Source organism: Cetorhinus maximus, chromosome 31, assembly GCF_964194155.1.
Source record: "Cetorhinus maximus chromosome 31, sCetMax3.hap1.1, whole genome shotgun sequence".
NCBI lineage: Eukaryota > Metazoa > Chordata > Chondrichthyes > Lamniformes > Cetorhinidae > Cetorhinus > Cetorhinus maximus.
The window spans coordinates 1,656,303-1,673,271 of record NC_135909.1 but is presented as its reverse complement, the minus strand read 5'-3'; the positions used below and the strand labels follow the sequence as shown (position 1 = coordinate 1,673,271).

At 47.1% G+C, this 16,969-nt stretch overlaps 1 protein-coding gene across 1 annotated transcript in view; it reads right to left on the bottom strand.

Annotated features, from left to right (window-relative positions):
• LOC144670187 (tyrosine-protein kinase Mer-like) overlaps positions 1-16,503 on the bottom strand; it is a 34,897-nt gene extending 18,394 nt beyond the window's left edge. Inside the window, exons 1-5 of the mRNA XM_078532665.1 lie at positions 16,369-16,503; positions 14,117-14,169; positions 12,495-13,149; positions 4,408-4,569; positions 1,546-1,708 (exon numbers count right to left, since the gene is read on the bottom strand). Coding sequence (XP_078388791.1) covers positions 1,546-1,708; positions 4,408-4,569; positions 12,495-13,149; positions 14,117-14,169; positions 16,369-16,459 — 1,124 coding nt within the window. The 5' untranslated portion in view covers positions 16,460-16,503. The remainder of the gene's footprint in view (positions 1-1,545; positions 1,709-4,407; positions 4,570-12,494; positions 13,150-14,116; positions 14,170-16,368) is intronic.
• Positions 16,504-16,969: the final 466 nt, after the last annotated feature.

Sequence of the window (16,969 nt, the reverse complement as noted above, 5' to 3'; positions counted from 1 at the left end):
TCATGTGTTCACCTAGCTTCACTTTAATTGCAGCTAACCTCAACTGCTTTTGTGTGGTGGCGAGTTTCACATTCTCACCATCCTTTGGGTGAAGGAGTTTCTCCTGAATTGCCCACTATTAGTGACTAAGACGTTGAGGATGTCTGGATTTGGAAATTTATCACTCTGTAATTACACCCTCCCGCCAGCTATGGTGCTGTAAGACCTCAGTTTAGCATCACTCCAGCTCTTCAGCTAAGATTGCAGAGAAACCTCCACGCTCCAAACAACTGTCCTTCCCAAATTGCCACATGTTTTATTATACAAACAGAACATGCTGGAAATACTCAGCAGGCCAGACAACCTGCGTGGACAGAGAAACATTAGTTAAAGTTTCAGGCCAATGTCCTTTCATCAGGGTGTGGAGTACATCCAAGTGTTACAGTGTGGGATATACCTGTGAGTGTTACAGTGAGGGGTGTGGGATATACCTGTGAGTGTTACGGTGAGGGGTGTGGGGTATATCAGAGAGTGTTACAGTGAGGGGTGTGGGGTATGTCAGAGAGTGTTACAGTGAGGGGTGTGGGGTATATCAGAGAGTGTTACGGTGAGGGGTGTGGGGTATATCAGAGAGTGTTACGGTGAGGGGTGTGGGATATATCAGAGAGTGTTACGGTGAGGGGTGTGGGGTATATCAGAGAGTGTTACAGTGAGGGGTGTGGGGTATATCAGAGAGTGTTACGGTGAGGGGTGTGGGTTATATCAGAGAGTGTTACAGTGAGGGGTGTGGGTATATCAGTGTTACAGTGAGGGGTGTGGGTTATATCAGAGAGCATTACAGTGAGGGGTGTGGGCTATATCAGACAGTGTTACAGTGAGGGGTGTGGGGTATATCAGTGTTACAGTGAGGGGTGTGGGATATATCAGTGTTACAGTGAGGGGTGTGGGGTATATCAGTGTTACAGTGACGGGTGTGGGGTATATCAGTGTTACAGTGAGGGGTGTGGGTATATCAGTGTTACAGTGAGGGATGTGGGGTATATCAGTGTTACTGTGAGGGGTGTGGGGTATATCAGTGTTACAGTGAGGGATATGGGGTATATCAGTGTTACAGTGACGGGTGTGGGGTATATCAGTGTTACAGTGAGGGGTGTGGGTATATCAGTGTTACAGTGAGGGATGTGGGGTATATCAGTGTTACTGTGAGGGGTGTGGGGTATATCAGTGTTACAGTGAGGGATATGGGGTATATCAGTGTTACTGTGAGGGGTGTGGGGTATATCAGTGTTACTGTGAGGGGTGTGGGGTATATCAGTGTTATTGTGAGGGGTGTGGGGTATATCAGGGTGTTACAGTGAGGGATGTGGAGTATATCAGTGTTACAGTGAGGGGTGTGGGGTATATCAGTGTTACAGTGACGGGTGTGGGGTATATCAGTGTTACAGTGAGGTGTGTGTGTATATCAGTGTTACACTGAGGAGATTGATAGCTCCCTTGCAATTCTCTTCTAGTTTGAGTTGTGTTCTTGATCTGTCTGCTCCCCCCCAGACAGGATTTAATTCTTACTTGTCCTTCATCTTCATTCTGCAGCTAACAAGCATGCCAATGAGCAGCACGACCACTAGCAGTGCACCTCCAAAGGCTGCCAGTATCACCCCGGTTTGTAGAGCTCCACTGTCATCTCCTCCTAGTGCCAAGTTTCTGGTGGTGAGGAAACGTCCCTCAGTCTCTGTTGGATATGAACACCAAAACATCAGGGGAGGGTGGGTGACGAGTAACATAACTACTTATAGTAATGTGCAGGCTATATCCTACACCTATTCCAATTACCTGGCCACCAAACCACGTGCCCTTTCAAAATGTTAAAGGGTTAGTTGCACTCCCCACTAAGGAATGAGAGACTTCTCTTATGTGGGGAGATTGGAGATTCTTCTCCCTACAGCAGGGAAGGCTAAGGGGACATTTAATGGAGGGCATTGAAAATTCTGTGGGGTTTTGATGGATTAAATAAACCTAAACTGTTCTCAGTGGTCAGTAACCAGAGAGGCACAGGTTTTAGATAATTGGCAAAAGAACCAAAGGGTAGAGGTGAGAAGAATTTGTTTGCACAGGGAGCTGTTGTGCTCTGGAATGCGCTGCCTGAAAGGGCAGTGGAAGGAGGAGGTTCAATCATTTATTTACAGGATAAATAAAGGAAGGGGAGAAAATTGTAGGACTATGGAGAGAGTAGAAGGGTGTATTTTAATCAGAAAGCTCCTTCGAAAGCTGGCACAGACGAGGCAGGGCTAATGGGCCTCCTTCTGTGCTGTAATATCCCAAGAACTCAGTGGGTAAAGATGCCGTCTGCTGTGGTGCTGAGTCACATCGTTCTGGAAAGCCCCGGGTTCACCTCCAAAACAGTGCCGAGTCTGTTAATCTCACTAAACACAGTGTCAAGGTTGTTGCGACTGAACCCAACATCTCTGACCCAGGGAAACTGAAAAAAAAAGATTCGGTCAGCCCTAACCACTACCCAAAGACGCCCACTGGAGAGTGTCCATGTGCGAGTGTTGGGTGGGGACAGGATCGGGCTAGACTCTGATGGATTCAATGTCCAGGCTCACGGATGAACTTTGCTGGCTTGAGGAGGGAACAGCAGGATTTGCCAGTGCCCACGGAACTGTAGCCCATCAAGAGCAGCACCTCCGGAAGAGGAGGGAGAAAAATTAGAGGGACAGACGGGCAACTTAAAACCAAGACTTAAAGGGGGTGAAATTGGTCCATGTCAGTTGAGTCTCATAGCGAATCTACGGCCTGCCTTACACCCTGCACATATCCCCAAAGAAAGTCAAGTATTGCTGAAAAGAGAGACATGTTGCACTCATCAGGGCAACTGCAAGAATGCCGAATTTCAAACAATCAGAACAATTTGTGCTACAGGAGGAAAGGATGCTGGTTGGTTGGCAAGTCGACTCTTATTGGCCAAGGAGAAAGCAACGGGGGTCTATAGGCTCCCCAAGCTCCCGGGTAGTTCAAAAAACCTGCAAGGCTTGAACATGTACAACGTATTGACATACATTCCTACACAAAGAGGCATCCTCTGCAAATAAAAGGAATATGTTCAAGCCTTACATGTGGCCTTTTAACAATGGTGATAATCCATCTATTTGGGAAAGTTTTAGAGTTCAAGAACAAATTCTGTTGATCACACCAGCAAGTAATATCAACTGGCGAGAAAAACAATCCCCTCCTACTTCCATACACATCAGAAGCCCAAGGTCTCACGCACAAGGTTCCCACCTACTGGGGAGAGTGAGGAGTCAGTAAGCCCAATGCCATCTTTTGCTTGGGGTGGGGATGGCAGATGACATTTTGATTCTGCGGTTTTTCTGCATTTCTGTACTGGAGAAGTTGAGTGTTCGGCAAAAGGTGACTCAAATCTCCAGGCTGCGTTCAACTGCAGATCCTATCGCTTGGGCCTCATGTAGCTCAGTGCACAACCCTGTAGGTGATGTGTCAACAGTACCATGAGCCAGTGCCCGGTTTGTTGGACCAGAATTGGACAGCAGGACAATGCAGAAGCATCTTTCGTCTGTATGGGAAACCAGAAAGGACTAGGAGCGAGAGACTCATATACGTTAACACATTCGTTTGCAATATCGCATGGTGAAACTTCAATCCATGGAAGCCCTAGCGACAGACCATCTCTCCTAGTCTTCACTGACAGGAAGAAAAAAAAAGATTTGCATTTATAAAGCATCTCAAGAGTTTCCAAAGTGCTTCACAGCCAATGAAGTACTTTTGAAGTGTAATAACTGTTGAAATGTAGGAAATATGTCTGCCAAATTGCACCCAGAAAGTTCCCACAAATAGCAATATTCCAATGATTAGATCATCTGTTTTGGCTGGAAGACAACTATTGACTAAGACACCAGGCTTTGCTCTTCTTGAATAGGGTTGCAGGATGTTTTACATCCGCCCGAGAGGGCAGACAGGACCTCAGTTTGATATCTCTTCTGAAGGAGAGCACACCCGGCCGTGTAGCACTCCCTCAGCGCTGCTCTAGATTGCCAGCCTAGATTTTGCAATCAGGTTTCTGGAGTGGAACTTGAACCCACAGCCTTTCAGCGCAGAAGATGAGAGTGCTATGCATTGAGCACATGACTGACATCTGATTGTGGTGATCAGAGGATGGAAAAGATACTTTAGCAATAAGTGCCACGTTAAAAAAATATGAGTGACTTGGAGCAGCTAGATCAATAGCAGCAGGATTGCTGTTAAAGCACAAACAGACCATCTCTCCCTGCCCCTGTGATACATCCAGCTTCCAACATTTATCCACCTTTACACTCTTACCATGAGAAGGTGCCTCATGACATATATCTCGTATGCATATCTCACACTGAGGACCTGTCCAACATGAACAGTCCCTGGCACAGCACATCTTACCAATGGCAATGCAAAGAGCCGAAGGAGAGAGAGTCTCAGTTCTGTTGTAACCACTCAAACACGGGCAGGAGATGGAGGCCTCAGCTTCTGAGTGACTGTTCATGGGGCATTTCATGCAGGCTCCATGCCCCACTGTGTCTTTGTAGTATCCTATTTTACAGGCTGTGAGAGGGACAGAACAAATGAATAAACCGTAAGCATTAAACCAACTTCAAATAAGGATTGTCAAAAGTAAAAAGAAAAACTTTCATTTATATAGCGCCTTTCATGACCTCAGGATGTCCTAAAGCACTTTGGGGCTTTTTGAGGTACTTTAGAAGTGTGGTCACTGTTGTGATGCAGGAAATGCAGCAACCAATTTACACACAGCATACTCCCACAAACAGCAATGTGATAATGTTCAGATAATTTTTTTTTGTAATGTTGATTGAGGGGTAAATATTGGCCAGGACGCCAGGGAGAACACCCCTGGTCTTTATCGAAATAGTGCCATGAGATCTTTTACGGCCACCCGAGAGAGCACAGCAAGGGGCCTCAGTTTAACACCTCATGCAAAAGACAGCGCCTCGGTAATGCAGCACTCCCTGAGCACTGGAACTGGGAATGACTGGGTGTGGTACTTGAACCCCCACCTATTGGTTCAAAGTGCTACCAGCTAACAACATTGTCCCTTTAACATGCACCTGAACAGACAGATGGAGCCTCTTACCCAAAGGGTTACCGGTACACAGGGGAGACACTGAAGCATAAAAACAGTGCAGAGAAGAGCCTAATTCCCAGTGTCAGAGGTATGTGTTATAAGGAAAGACTGGAGAAACTTGGGCTTTTCATCATTAAAAAAGCAACTGAGAGGTGATGCTATAGAAGAATATAAAATAATAAATGTTGGAAAATCTGCAGAGAGATCCATGGGTTGAAAACAGTGAAAAGGCGGCAAGGTGCATAGAACATACAGGCATTCGGCCCACCTGACCTACGCTGGTGTTTAGGCTCCACGCAAGCCTCCTTCCACCTCCTCTTCATCCCAGCCTATCAGCATCGCCTTCTATTCCTTTCCTCCTTGAATGCACCTACACTATACACTTCGAAACACTTCCTGTGGTAGCGAGTTCCACATTCCCACCACTCTCTGGAAATCTCCTGAATTCCTTATTGGGTTTGTCAGTGACTATCTTATATTTATGGCCCCTGGTTCAGATCTCCCCAGCCAATGTGGAAACATCATAATCCCTTTCATAACCTTAAAGACTTCCATCAGGTCGCCAACCTGACCGCCCCCCCCCACCCACCCCCGTGCCCCCCAAGTCTTCTACTTTCCGGCTTGTTCAATCTTCCCTGATTGGTGTACAAGGTAAATTAAGAAGTAGGCGTCAGTTGACACCACGATTGAGTTTTAGATGTCCATGGGTTGGAGGAAGATTAAATTATTGGGAAAGATCAAATGGGAATAGAAAATGACAGAATGCATCAATGCAGTGAGGAAGAAAAAGGTGCAGGACAAGGTATTTGGAGCATGGGAATAAGAGATGACAGTTCAGAGAAGAAAGGATGACAGTATCAAGAGAACAAAGACAATAAAGATCTTAGAGAGAAGAGGTTCGAGGTTCAAGGTGAGACGAAAAGCCCTTTCTTGCACCCTGTCCAAGAGTGAGAGAAATTAGTTTCGAAGCCTTCCTCACATCTAAATTCAGGATTAAAGTCTTGGACTGAATTGAACTGATTGAAGATTTGAGCGTTTTTAAATCAAGATTTAAAGCCAGCTTCCAGTTGATAATGCCTTTCCACAAATTGCATAACCATTCCACATTACTCTCTGTCACAGTTTCCAGATGAGAACTTGTTTAGACTGGCAACCACTGTGTTTTGAAATACAGTGTTCACTACGTTGATAATGTCAAAAACAGCCTCCTACAGTATGTTACTGAGATTGGTAAGGTTTGTGCAGACAGCTACACTCCATGTTACACATCCTGCCACACTGACATGTGCAATGAGACTATGTAAAGACATCTACACATCTCTCCATTATTTTCAAGGTAGACTAAGCAACCTCCTTTTCGTAGATCCCAAGTGAAATGTGTTTTAAATAAAACAACATAAGAAATAAAAGAAGTAGGCCATTCGGCCCCTTGAGCCTGCTCCATCATTCAATAACATCCATGGTTAAACTTCTAATCAGCTACACCTTCCCACATTATCCCCATATCCCTTGCATCCTTCAGTAGCTAAAAGTCAACCAATCTCTAACTTGAATATACTCAACTCATCCACAGTCCCCTGTGGTAGAGAATTCCAAAGGTTCACAACCACTTAAGGGAAGAAATTTCTCCCCATCTCCATCCTAAATGACAGATCCCTTATTCTGAGTCTGTGATCCCTAGTTCTAGGCACCCGAGTCAGGAAAACACTCTCCCAGCATGACAATCTCCTTAAGAATTTTAGATGTCTCAGTTAGACTGCCTCTTTACTCTTCTAAACTCTAGGGAACATAGGTCTAGTCTACTCAACCTCACATAGAGCAATTCGCTCAACCCAGGTATCAGTCCAGTGAACCTTCATTCCACTCTCTCTAAGGTAAGTATATCCATTCTTAGGTACGGAGATCAAAATTGTACACAATTGTACTCCAGGTGTGGTCTCACCAAAGCTCTATACTGCGTTGAGAAACTTCAGTGGTTGGATATGTTCCAGAGTGAATGACATCACCAAGGTTGGAAACAACATGGTTTAGATAATCGTCCACGTTGATACAGAGTAATGAAGAAAGACTTGCATTTATATAGCGCCTTTCATAGCCTTAGGATGTCCCAAAGTGTTATACACCCAATCGAGTACATTTTTTGAAGTGTAGTCACTGTCGTGATATAGGGCTGCCTGTTCCGGTCACCGATGCATCATTTAGATTTTCAGTTCGGCAGGCGCACAGCTGAATCAGCTGCGTACCCGCTGAGCTGTCAAAGGCCTATTAAGGCCATTAAAAAAGTAATTAACATGATTAATGGGCCTGCCCGTCCAACCTGAAGGTTGGCGGACAGGCCGGGAGCCTAGGCGGCCTTCAGAAAAAACATGAAACCTCATCCACGGGCGGGATGAGGGTATTAAGTTTTTTAATAAAATGTTTAAATAAAAGAAATTGACATGTCCCGGCTCACATGAGGGGACATGTCAGCCAAAATTTTTTCTACCCTTCAAAAAAATGTTTATTGCTTCCACTGATCTCCCTGAGGCGGCACTTTGCCTCAGGGAGATCTCCCAGTTCAGGGGAATCCCCCCACGCACCCATACAGGGAGCGCATAGCGCTTCCGAGTGGATGTCACGCTGGGCGGGCATTAATTGGCCCCGCCCATGTAAAAAGGCGGAGAGCCCCTGAGTGGGGGCACCGACTGGGAACCCGCCCGCCCGTGCCCACTCCCACACATCCCCCCCCCGCCACCAACGGGGGGGGAAGGGAAAATGTTGCCCATTGAGAAAAGTGGCAGCCAATTTGCACACGGCAAGTTCCCACAAACCTCAATGAGATGAATGACCAGATAACCAAGCTGTTCCAGGTGCAGCTGGAGGGATAAATGCTGGCCAAGACACTGTGAGGATTCCTCTTCCTCAAAATAGTGACCGTGGAATCTTTTACATCCACCTGAGAGGGCTGATGTGGGGGGGGGCGCCTGGGTTTGGAAACCAACAGGAACCTCCAACAGTGCAGCATTCCCTTGGTACTGCACCAAAAGGTCAGCCTAGATTATGTACTCGGGTTTATGGAGTGGGACTTGGACCCACGCCCTCAGAAGCGAGAGAGAGCTACCCACTGAGCTGACACGTTAACATGTCCATGATCCGCCTAGTCCCAGCCGTGAAGCTGAAAGTCTACGTCTCAAATTTTTTAATGGTGACACCAAGCTTGGATTTGAGGACCTGATAGATGATAGAAATTAAGAAATAGCGGCAGAGAGGAGGAGGTAAGGAGTTTCACAGTTTAGGTCTCGGCAATTAATGAGTCAGTGTGAGTGAACTCAGCGCACTGAGGATGAACGGCGTGTACAGAGAAAATTAAATGTGATTAAAAGGACTTCTTAGTTTGAGGGAGAGTCCACGTGTGCTATTTGTCAACATACCTCTTGATTTTTGAACGTCATTTATTGCAACACTGTTCCAGGCACGCGCCATCCAATCTACACCTAAAAACCCCAGAGGTTCAGACACGGCACTGAATCAAACAGCAGGCACCAGAAAGACTGCATTTTGCATTCTTCCCTTGTGCCTAACAGAGAAAGCAGACAGAAAGCAGACTTAGAGCAGCAAGAGTGGGTGTAAAAGACACACCCTCACCCTGGCTTTGAGGCATTTTAAGAAAAAACATTCGATCAAAGTGTTGAGTGTTAATACTGGAATGGGAAACTTTTCCATTTCAGGCACTTTTGACAATGCCAAACACTCCCAGGACAGGTACAGCACGGGGTTAGATACAGAGTAAAGCTCACTCTACGCTGTCCACATCAAACACTCTCAGGACAGGCACAGCACGGGGTTAGATACAGAATAAAGCTCCCTCTACACTGCCCCCATCAAACACTCCCAGGACAGGTACAGCACGGGGTTAGATACAGAGTAAATCTCCCTCTACACTGTCCCCATCAAACACTCCCAGGACAGGTACAGCACGGGGTTAGATACAGAGTAAAGCTCCCTCTACACTGTCCCCATCAAACACTCCCAGGACAGGTACAGCATGGGGTTAGATACAGAGTAAAGCTCCCTCTACACCGTCACCTTCAAACACTCCCAGGACAGGTACAGCACGGGGTTAGATACAGAGTAAAGCTCCCTCCACTGTCCCCATCAAACATTCCCAGGACAGGCACAGCACGGGGTTAGATACAGAGTAAAGCTCCCTCTACACTGTCCCCATCAAACATTCCCAGGACAGGCACAGCACGGGGTTAGATACAGAGTAAAGCTCCCTCTACACTGTCCCCATCAAACACTCCCAGGACAGGCACAGCACGGGGTTAGATACAGAGTAAAGCTCCCTCTACACTGTCCCCATCAAACATTCCCAGGACAGGCACAGCACGGGGTTAGATACAGAGCTAAAGTCCCTCCTCCATGACATTTTTCCATTTCCAACTCCCACCCTGTGTGGGTTTGTTGGTGCTGAGTTGGAGAAAGGCAATGGAAACTGCATTACAAACATTGGCCTTTAACAGCCTGCTGATGGAAAGGGATTTTCACTTCATTCAGTTGGGTTGTGTCCAGGCCTCTTGTTGTGAAAGACAACCAGACACTGCAATTTTCCATATTCAAAGCATCAGAACTGTCACTTGGCTGCATCGCTGTGAGAACTTTCCATTGGAGCTGGTTATTAGTACTGTATGTCCAGGGAGCCAGACAAGCAGAACCAGAATAAATCTGAAGCATCTTGAAGCAGGAAGCTAAGAGCTTTGCCTTCAGTCCCACTCTATCCCACCCCACCCTTCTTGTTCTATTCTGTGGTTACAAGCTCATGCACAAACAGCAGCCCCCCACTCGGTGTCCTCCACCCCCTCTGCACCGGAGCGGTGAAGTCTCAGGCAGTGACTGAGTGCCTCATACTGTTTAAATTAAAGGTTGCCACAGTCACTGGATTAGCCAGCTTTTGAACTCGCAGCTAACCTCGGGGTTGGAGGGGGATTTTTTGTCTTCTATCGCTCCGTGGCCTTTTTCCACTTCAGTGAGCGGGAATTGTTCATCCCTGGATTTCCAGCTGGAGCAATGACTCAGCCGTTTCGAAACAAAGTGCTCCAAAATCAAAACATTTCTCGCCGGCAAAACTGCTTCCAGGAGACTACCTCTTGTTGAAAAGCATCACTGGCCTGGTCTGGTGTGCAATGTGCAGCCAGTTACTGGCGGGAATGGGCCCTCACCTCGATAGGAAGGACTTCAGAACACCCTAAAACGCTTCACAGCCAATGGAGGTACTGTTGAAGTGTGGTCGGCGTAGAGCTGTGAGGCAGCCAACGTGCGCACAGCAAGATCCCAAAAACAGCGACGTGATAAGTAACCAGATAATCTGTTTTTATTGATGTTGGTTGTGAGGGAAAACGCCCCTGTACATTCTCCAAATAGCGCCACAGATTGTTCCTCTTTTAATGACTGGGAGCCTGAGGGCCGGGCCCTCGTTTACCAGAAAGGTGGCATCTCCAGCAGACCCCAGTACTGGTCAGAGTGCCCCAGGGCATGGAGCAGAACTTGAACTCACATCCTCCTGCCTCATGGGCAAGAGCGCTGCCACTGAGCTGGGGCTGAAACAACCTCATTGGAATTAAAGTGACATCCTCACTCAGTGCTGCAGTGAGTAGCACTTGTTCGAGGTTGGACTGAGGCTCAGCACTGGGGCACCGAGGCTCACTTGCCAAGTCGGTGGTTCCACATTGAATTCCCAATCTGAGCCAGACGATCTCAGCTCAGGGAAGGATAGAATTGCACCCCTGGCAAAGAGAGGGAACAAAACAGTCAGATACTCGAACAGAGTTCGAGATACTGACCCCTTGTACTGCCAGGAAGCAAGCTCATCGGGTGAAGGCAAGGCTGTGACGCCATCAAGGTGGAGTAGCCTGCTCCCACTCGCTGCCTGCACTCATATATGGCGCATGGACGTTTAGGTATGTCATGGGCGACACCCATGGAGCCGGTTTCCCAGCAAGCATCAGCACCTTCAGGAAAGAAAACTTGCAAAAGAGCAACATTCGCATTTAAGTAGCTGCTTTAACATAGCAAAACGTCCCTTCAACAACCATCATTGAATACATTTAAGACTGAGATAGGCCGATTTTTGGTCTTTCAGGGAATGATGGGATGTGGGGAGAGGGCGGGAAAATGGAGTTGAAGCCCAAGATCAGCCATGATCGTATCGAATGGCAGAGCAAGCTCGGCAGACCGGGTGGTCTACCCCTGTTATGTTCTTATGTCCCAAAGCGCCTTACCGAAGGGTATTTAAATAATATTTGACACTAAATCGCCTAATGAGGTTGCATAAGGAGATATTCAGATAGGTTTAAAGGAGTGCTGGGGTGGTTCAGTCAGGGAATTCCAGAGTTTAGCACCTAGACGTCTAAAGGCACAGCTGCTAGTGGTGAGGGGAAGGAAATGGGGCCAGAGTTAGAGAAGCGCAGGTATCTCAAAGGGTTGTAGGGGCTGGAGGAGGTTACAGATACAGGGAGGGTTGTAGGGACTGGAGGAGGTTACAGAATCAGGAAGCATTGGAGGGGCTGGAGGAGGTTACAGAGATAGGGAGGGTTGTAGGGGCTGGAGGCGGTTACAGAGATAGGGAGGGTTGTAGGGCCTGGAGGAAGTTACAGAGATAGGGAGGGTTGTAGGGGCTGGAGGAGGTTACAGAGATAGGGAGGGTTATAGGGGCTGGAGGAGGTTACAGAGTTAGGGAGGGGTGTAGGGGCTGGAGGAGGTTACAGAGATAGGGAGGGTTGTAGGGGCTGGAGGAGGTTACAGAGATAGGGAGGGTTGTAGGGGCTGGAGGAGGTTACAGAGATAGGGAGGGTTGTAGGGGCTGGAGGCGGTTACAGAGATAGGGAGGGTTGAGGCCATGAAAGACCTTGAGAACAAGAATTTGAATCTTAAAACAAGGCATTGCTTAACCGGGAGCTGTTGTAGGTCAACAAGCACAGAAAGGATTGGACTTGGTGTAAACTAGAATAAAATGGAGTGAATGTTTCTCTCCCACTGTCACACTATGGAAATTCAGCCAATAAAAGCCATGAACAGCTGAGTGATTATAGAGCAGGAAAACCAGTTTCAACCACCAGAACAAGTTTGATTATATCAGTCAGAGGGGCCAATAGGATTTCGATGGTTCATGGATGAGAAAAGTAATCAATATTCCTGCCTCTGATCACTATCCAATAGTTTCTACTGGAGAACATGGCCGTGTGAATATGGGAGTTGTTGTAATGCCTTCCTCCTCCCATGGTTGAAGTGTCTTCCAACTCTCGCTAAATAGGCTGCAAGGTGAAGAGAAGCCACTTGGACTGTGGTAAAACATAGATGTAAGTGGTCCTGGGCAGTGCGGGAACCGATAAGTAGTTAAAGTAGCCCTTACCTGTACAGGCATCCCCCTCAACTTGGTGACCCTCACTGCACATACAATGACCAACAGAGGGTCCCCACACACCATCTGTGCCACAACGCCTCTGCAGGATGCCCTCTTGTATCGAGTTGTTCACACACTGGCCGGGGACCAGCTCACCGCTGCCCATGACCTCAGGGAATACAGCCAGGCTGTGATGACTCTCTGGGCATTTCTTGTAATAGACCCTGAAGGTGCTGAGGAGGAGGCAGGGACCAACATAAACAAAGCCCAGCTGGAACACTGACCGGTGGACAAGACCCAGGCTCTCCCCTCTGACCGTGTTGAGTGTGCTCTTCAGCTTATTCCAGTCAATGGGCCCTTCCAGGTACTCTTTGGGAAAGTGCTTGTCTCCTTTGATGGGGATCCTGATGGATTTGTTGATTCTGGGTCTGGCATAGCTTTTGGATTGGTAGAAGTACACACTGAAATTCTCCCTGCAACCATCCAGGAAAAGGCAGCTGGAGAGAGCAAACTTCATGTCTAGGAAGAGATGGTGAGGATCCTTGATGGGGATTGGATCGGTCCACATGACCTCAGGCAGATTCTGAGGTCCGATGTCCACTGGGCAGCTTTGATAGACCAAGTGGGGTGAATTGCTCTCCAGAGCAAAACTGTTGACTGACCACTGTGGATAAAAATTATAGGACAGCTATTAGAATAAATAACCTCAATCACAGAAACCACAGGATGGCTGCAAATGGAGTGAAGACATATTGTGAGCAAGGGGAGGGAGTTTTACTCTATATTGAACCTCATGCTGTCCCCGCCCTAGGAGTGTTTGATGGGGACAGTGTAGAGAGAGCTTTACTCTGTATCTAACCCCGTGCTGTACCTGTCCTGGGAGTGTTTGATGGGGACAGTGTAGAGAGAGCTTTACTCTGTATCTAACCCCGTGCTTTACCTGCTCTGGGAGTGTTTGATGGAGACAGTGTAGAGGGAGCTTTACTCTGTATCTAACCCCGTGCTGTACCTGTCCTGGGAGTGTTTGATGGGGACAGTGCAGAGGGAGCTTTACTCTGTATCTAACCCCGTGCTGTACCTGCCCTGGGAGTGTTTGATGGGGACAGTGTAGAGGGAGCTTTACTCTGTATCTAACCCCGTGCTGTACCTGTCCTGGGAGTGTTTGATGGGGACAGTGTGGAGGGAGCTTTACTCTGTATCTAACCCCGTGCTGTACCTGCCCTGGGAGTGTTTGATGGGGACGGTGTAGAGTGAGCTTTACTCTGTATCTAACCCCGTGCTGTACCTGTCCTGGGAGTGTTTGATGGGGACAGTGTAGAGGGAGCTTTACTCTGTATCTAACCCCGTGCTGTACCTGTCCTGGGAGTGTTTGATGGGGACGGTGTAGAGGGAGCTTTACTCTGTATCTAACCCCGTGCTGTACCTGTCCTGAGAGTGTTTGATCTCTTACCCACCCCCCCCACCACACCAAACTGCTCCCCTCACCTTGTTAAATCCCCTAATATTATTTTAGATGAGGGATGACGTACAAATGCAAGTTGTATTTTTATGGTGAATAAGATAAAAAGTTGTCGAAAATCTGGGACTGGAAAAACGAGGGACGGGAGCAATGGAAGTTTCTCATGACTTACCTTGGCACTAGCTTTCAACGAATGGCTGCTGTTCCAAGAGTCATACACAACCACTGAAAAAAGAAAGATTTCCCGTAAGAAATGCAACAGCCCCGGAAAGATCATCTTTCCCATCGCCATTTGTCTGCTGGCTCTCTACATGTGTCCCTGTGTAAGAGAGTGTTTGAGGATACTTATACATGTCTATCAATATGTTATGGCAACGACAAATGTTTGTGTGAAAGTGTCACATAGGAGATAAAACTAATTTGGCATAAAACGAAATAAATTTGTTGAAACAGACAAACGTTTCTCCCCTCTATTCCCGCCGTTTTCTGGGGTACAGGGTCCCTGCTGGCTGATACCTTCTGCAGGCTGCTGAGCTTCATGTATAAGCCCATGTGTCGCCTGTTGGCTGGAGGTTCAACTCTGGGGGAGTATTCAGTGCCCCGCCCTGGCTTGTCCCTCATTCAATGCCCACACTCATTTACTTTCAAGTAGGAATCACTGTGGAAAGACCAGGAGCAGGGACCTGGGCTGATTCTTCTCCTCCCTAACCCATTGTCATAAAAAACCCAACTGGTTCGCCAATGTCACTATGGATTGTACGAGGGCGGAGTAGGTTTTTTTGCCCCCGTCTTGTTGCCCCTCCTCTCTGAGGGGAAGCTTCTCCCCCCATGTTCTGCAGCTTCCCACAATGAGATAGAGATTTGGCGGTCATTGTGATGGCTGCAAGCTGTCAAGTAGGGGATCCCTGAGATACATAGCGGTCCCTCCCCTCCTACAGAACATTTTTCCAACATCAGTGAATGGATGAGAGGGGATGAAGGGGCCCTACAGGACCCTACATGGAAATATAACAAGAACTTGCACCTTTCAGGAGGTTACTAAGTGCTTTATGGCAGTAACTTTTGAACTGTAGCCATTGTTGTTATGTCAGAATTTGCATACAGCAAACTCCCACAACTGAGGTATGATCAGATACTCTATCTACAGTTCAAAAGTTACTGCCATAAAGCACTTAGTAACCTCCTGAAAGGTGCAAGTTCTTGTTATATTTCCATGTAGGGTCCTGTAGGGCCCCTTTGTCCCCTGTCATCCATTCACTGATGTTGGAAAAATGTTCTGTAAGAGGGAAGGGACCGCTATGTATCTCAGGGATCCCCTACTTGACAGCTTGCAACCTCCACAATGACCCCCAAATCTCTATCTCATTGTGGGAAGCTGCAGAACATGGGGGGAGAATCTTCCCCTCAGAGAGGAAGGGCAACAAGATGGGGGCAAAAAACCTACTCCGCCCTCATACAATCCATAGTGACATTGGCGAACCCGTTGGGTTTTTTATGACAATGGGTTAGGGAGGAGAAGAATCAGCCAAGGTTCCTGCTCCTGGTTTTACCACAGTGATTCCTATTTGAAAGTTCCCCCTCCCTTTTGTTTTTTCCAATAATTTATATAGATTTTTCTTTTCCCACCTATTTCCATTATTTTTAAATGTATTCCACCCATGGTTTATTTCACCCCACCCCCACTAGAGCTACTTTGCTTGTCCTGCTCTCCACTCTTAATCAGCACATTCTTTAGATAATATCACCATCTTCAACACCTCTTTGTTCTTTTGTCTGTGACATCTTTTGGTTATCTCCTCCTATCACTGCTTGCTTGTCCCAACAACCCCCTCCACCTTCTTCCCCCCCCCTCCTTAAACCAGCTTATATTTCACCCCTTTCCTATTTCTACTTAGTTCTATTGAGGGATCATGAGGACTCGAAACGTCAACTTTGCTCTTCTCCGCTGATGCTGTCAGACCTGCTGAGTTTTTCCAGGCATTTCTGTTTTTGTTATCTACCTCAAGGTGTTGGTTGAAGGATAAGTATTAGCCAGGACACACGGGCAAACTCCTTAGATCTTTTGCAAAGTAATGGCCATGTAATCCAAGAGGGTGAATGGAGCCTTGGTTTAATGTTTCAGCTGAAAGACAACACCTCCAACAATGCAGCAGTCCTATAGTACTGCAATGGGGGAATCAGCTAATATATTGTGCTCAAGTCCCTAGAGCGGGACTGGAACCCACAATTTATTAAGCCAGAGGCAAGAGAGTGCGATTAACGGACACTTCCCTGCAATGAGTTGTCAGTGCCGAAAGGGTTAAATGTGGATACAAACAAAGCTATTAACCTTTGCATCCTCTATAAACCTTATTATAAATTCCCCTTTGGTCTGTCGCAAGCCTTCGTGGGGGAGGTGTGGTCAGAAAGAGGTCCCCTCCTTACCTTCATTCAGACGCTCCTTCTCTGCTGCTGGACTCACAGACTGTAAAACGCACATCAGGTAGAAAAGGTGGAGAGGACCTGGCAGAGCCATGGCTGAGAGTATCTGAGGCTGCTCTCAGGCTGTGCCTGAGTGCGTGTTACAGAGTGAATCACATTCTAATTTTACTCGCAGAGATCAGATATCAGTCAGTGCCTGGAGGCGTGGAGCCTGAACAGGCAACAACAGCAAAAAAGGAAACTGACTAATAAAATCTGGATTTTTACTTGGAAAAGCAGCTTTTTTAAAATTTTAATATCTGTGAATTATTCCCTGTCCTCTGGCACAATGCTAGCACTCTTGCCTCTGGCTTTGTAGCCCCAACACCTCGTGTACAATCTCTTGAAAATTAAAATAAGATCTAGTCGCTATCTATTGACCTTTAATGGAAAGTGTATTTTTGTGTGGGTCAGGTTTGGGCTGAGTCTTAATGCTTTCCAAGGTTAAGCTGATAATCAGACCCTGGGCTCATACATGAAGATAAAGAAATAACCTGCATTTCTAGACCACCTTTCACAGTCTCAGGGCTTCTCCAAAGCACTTTGCAGCTAATGAGACACTTTT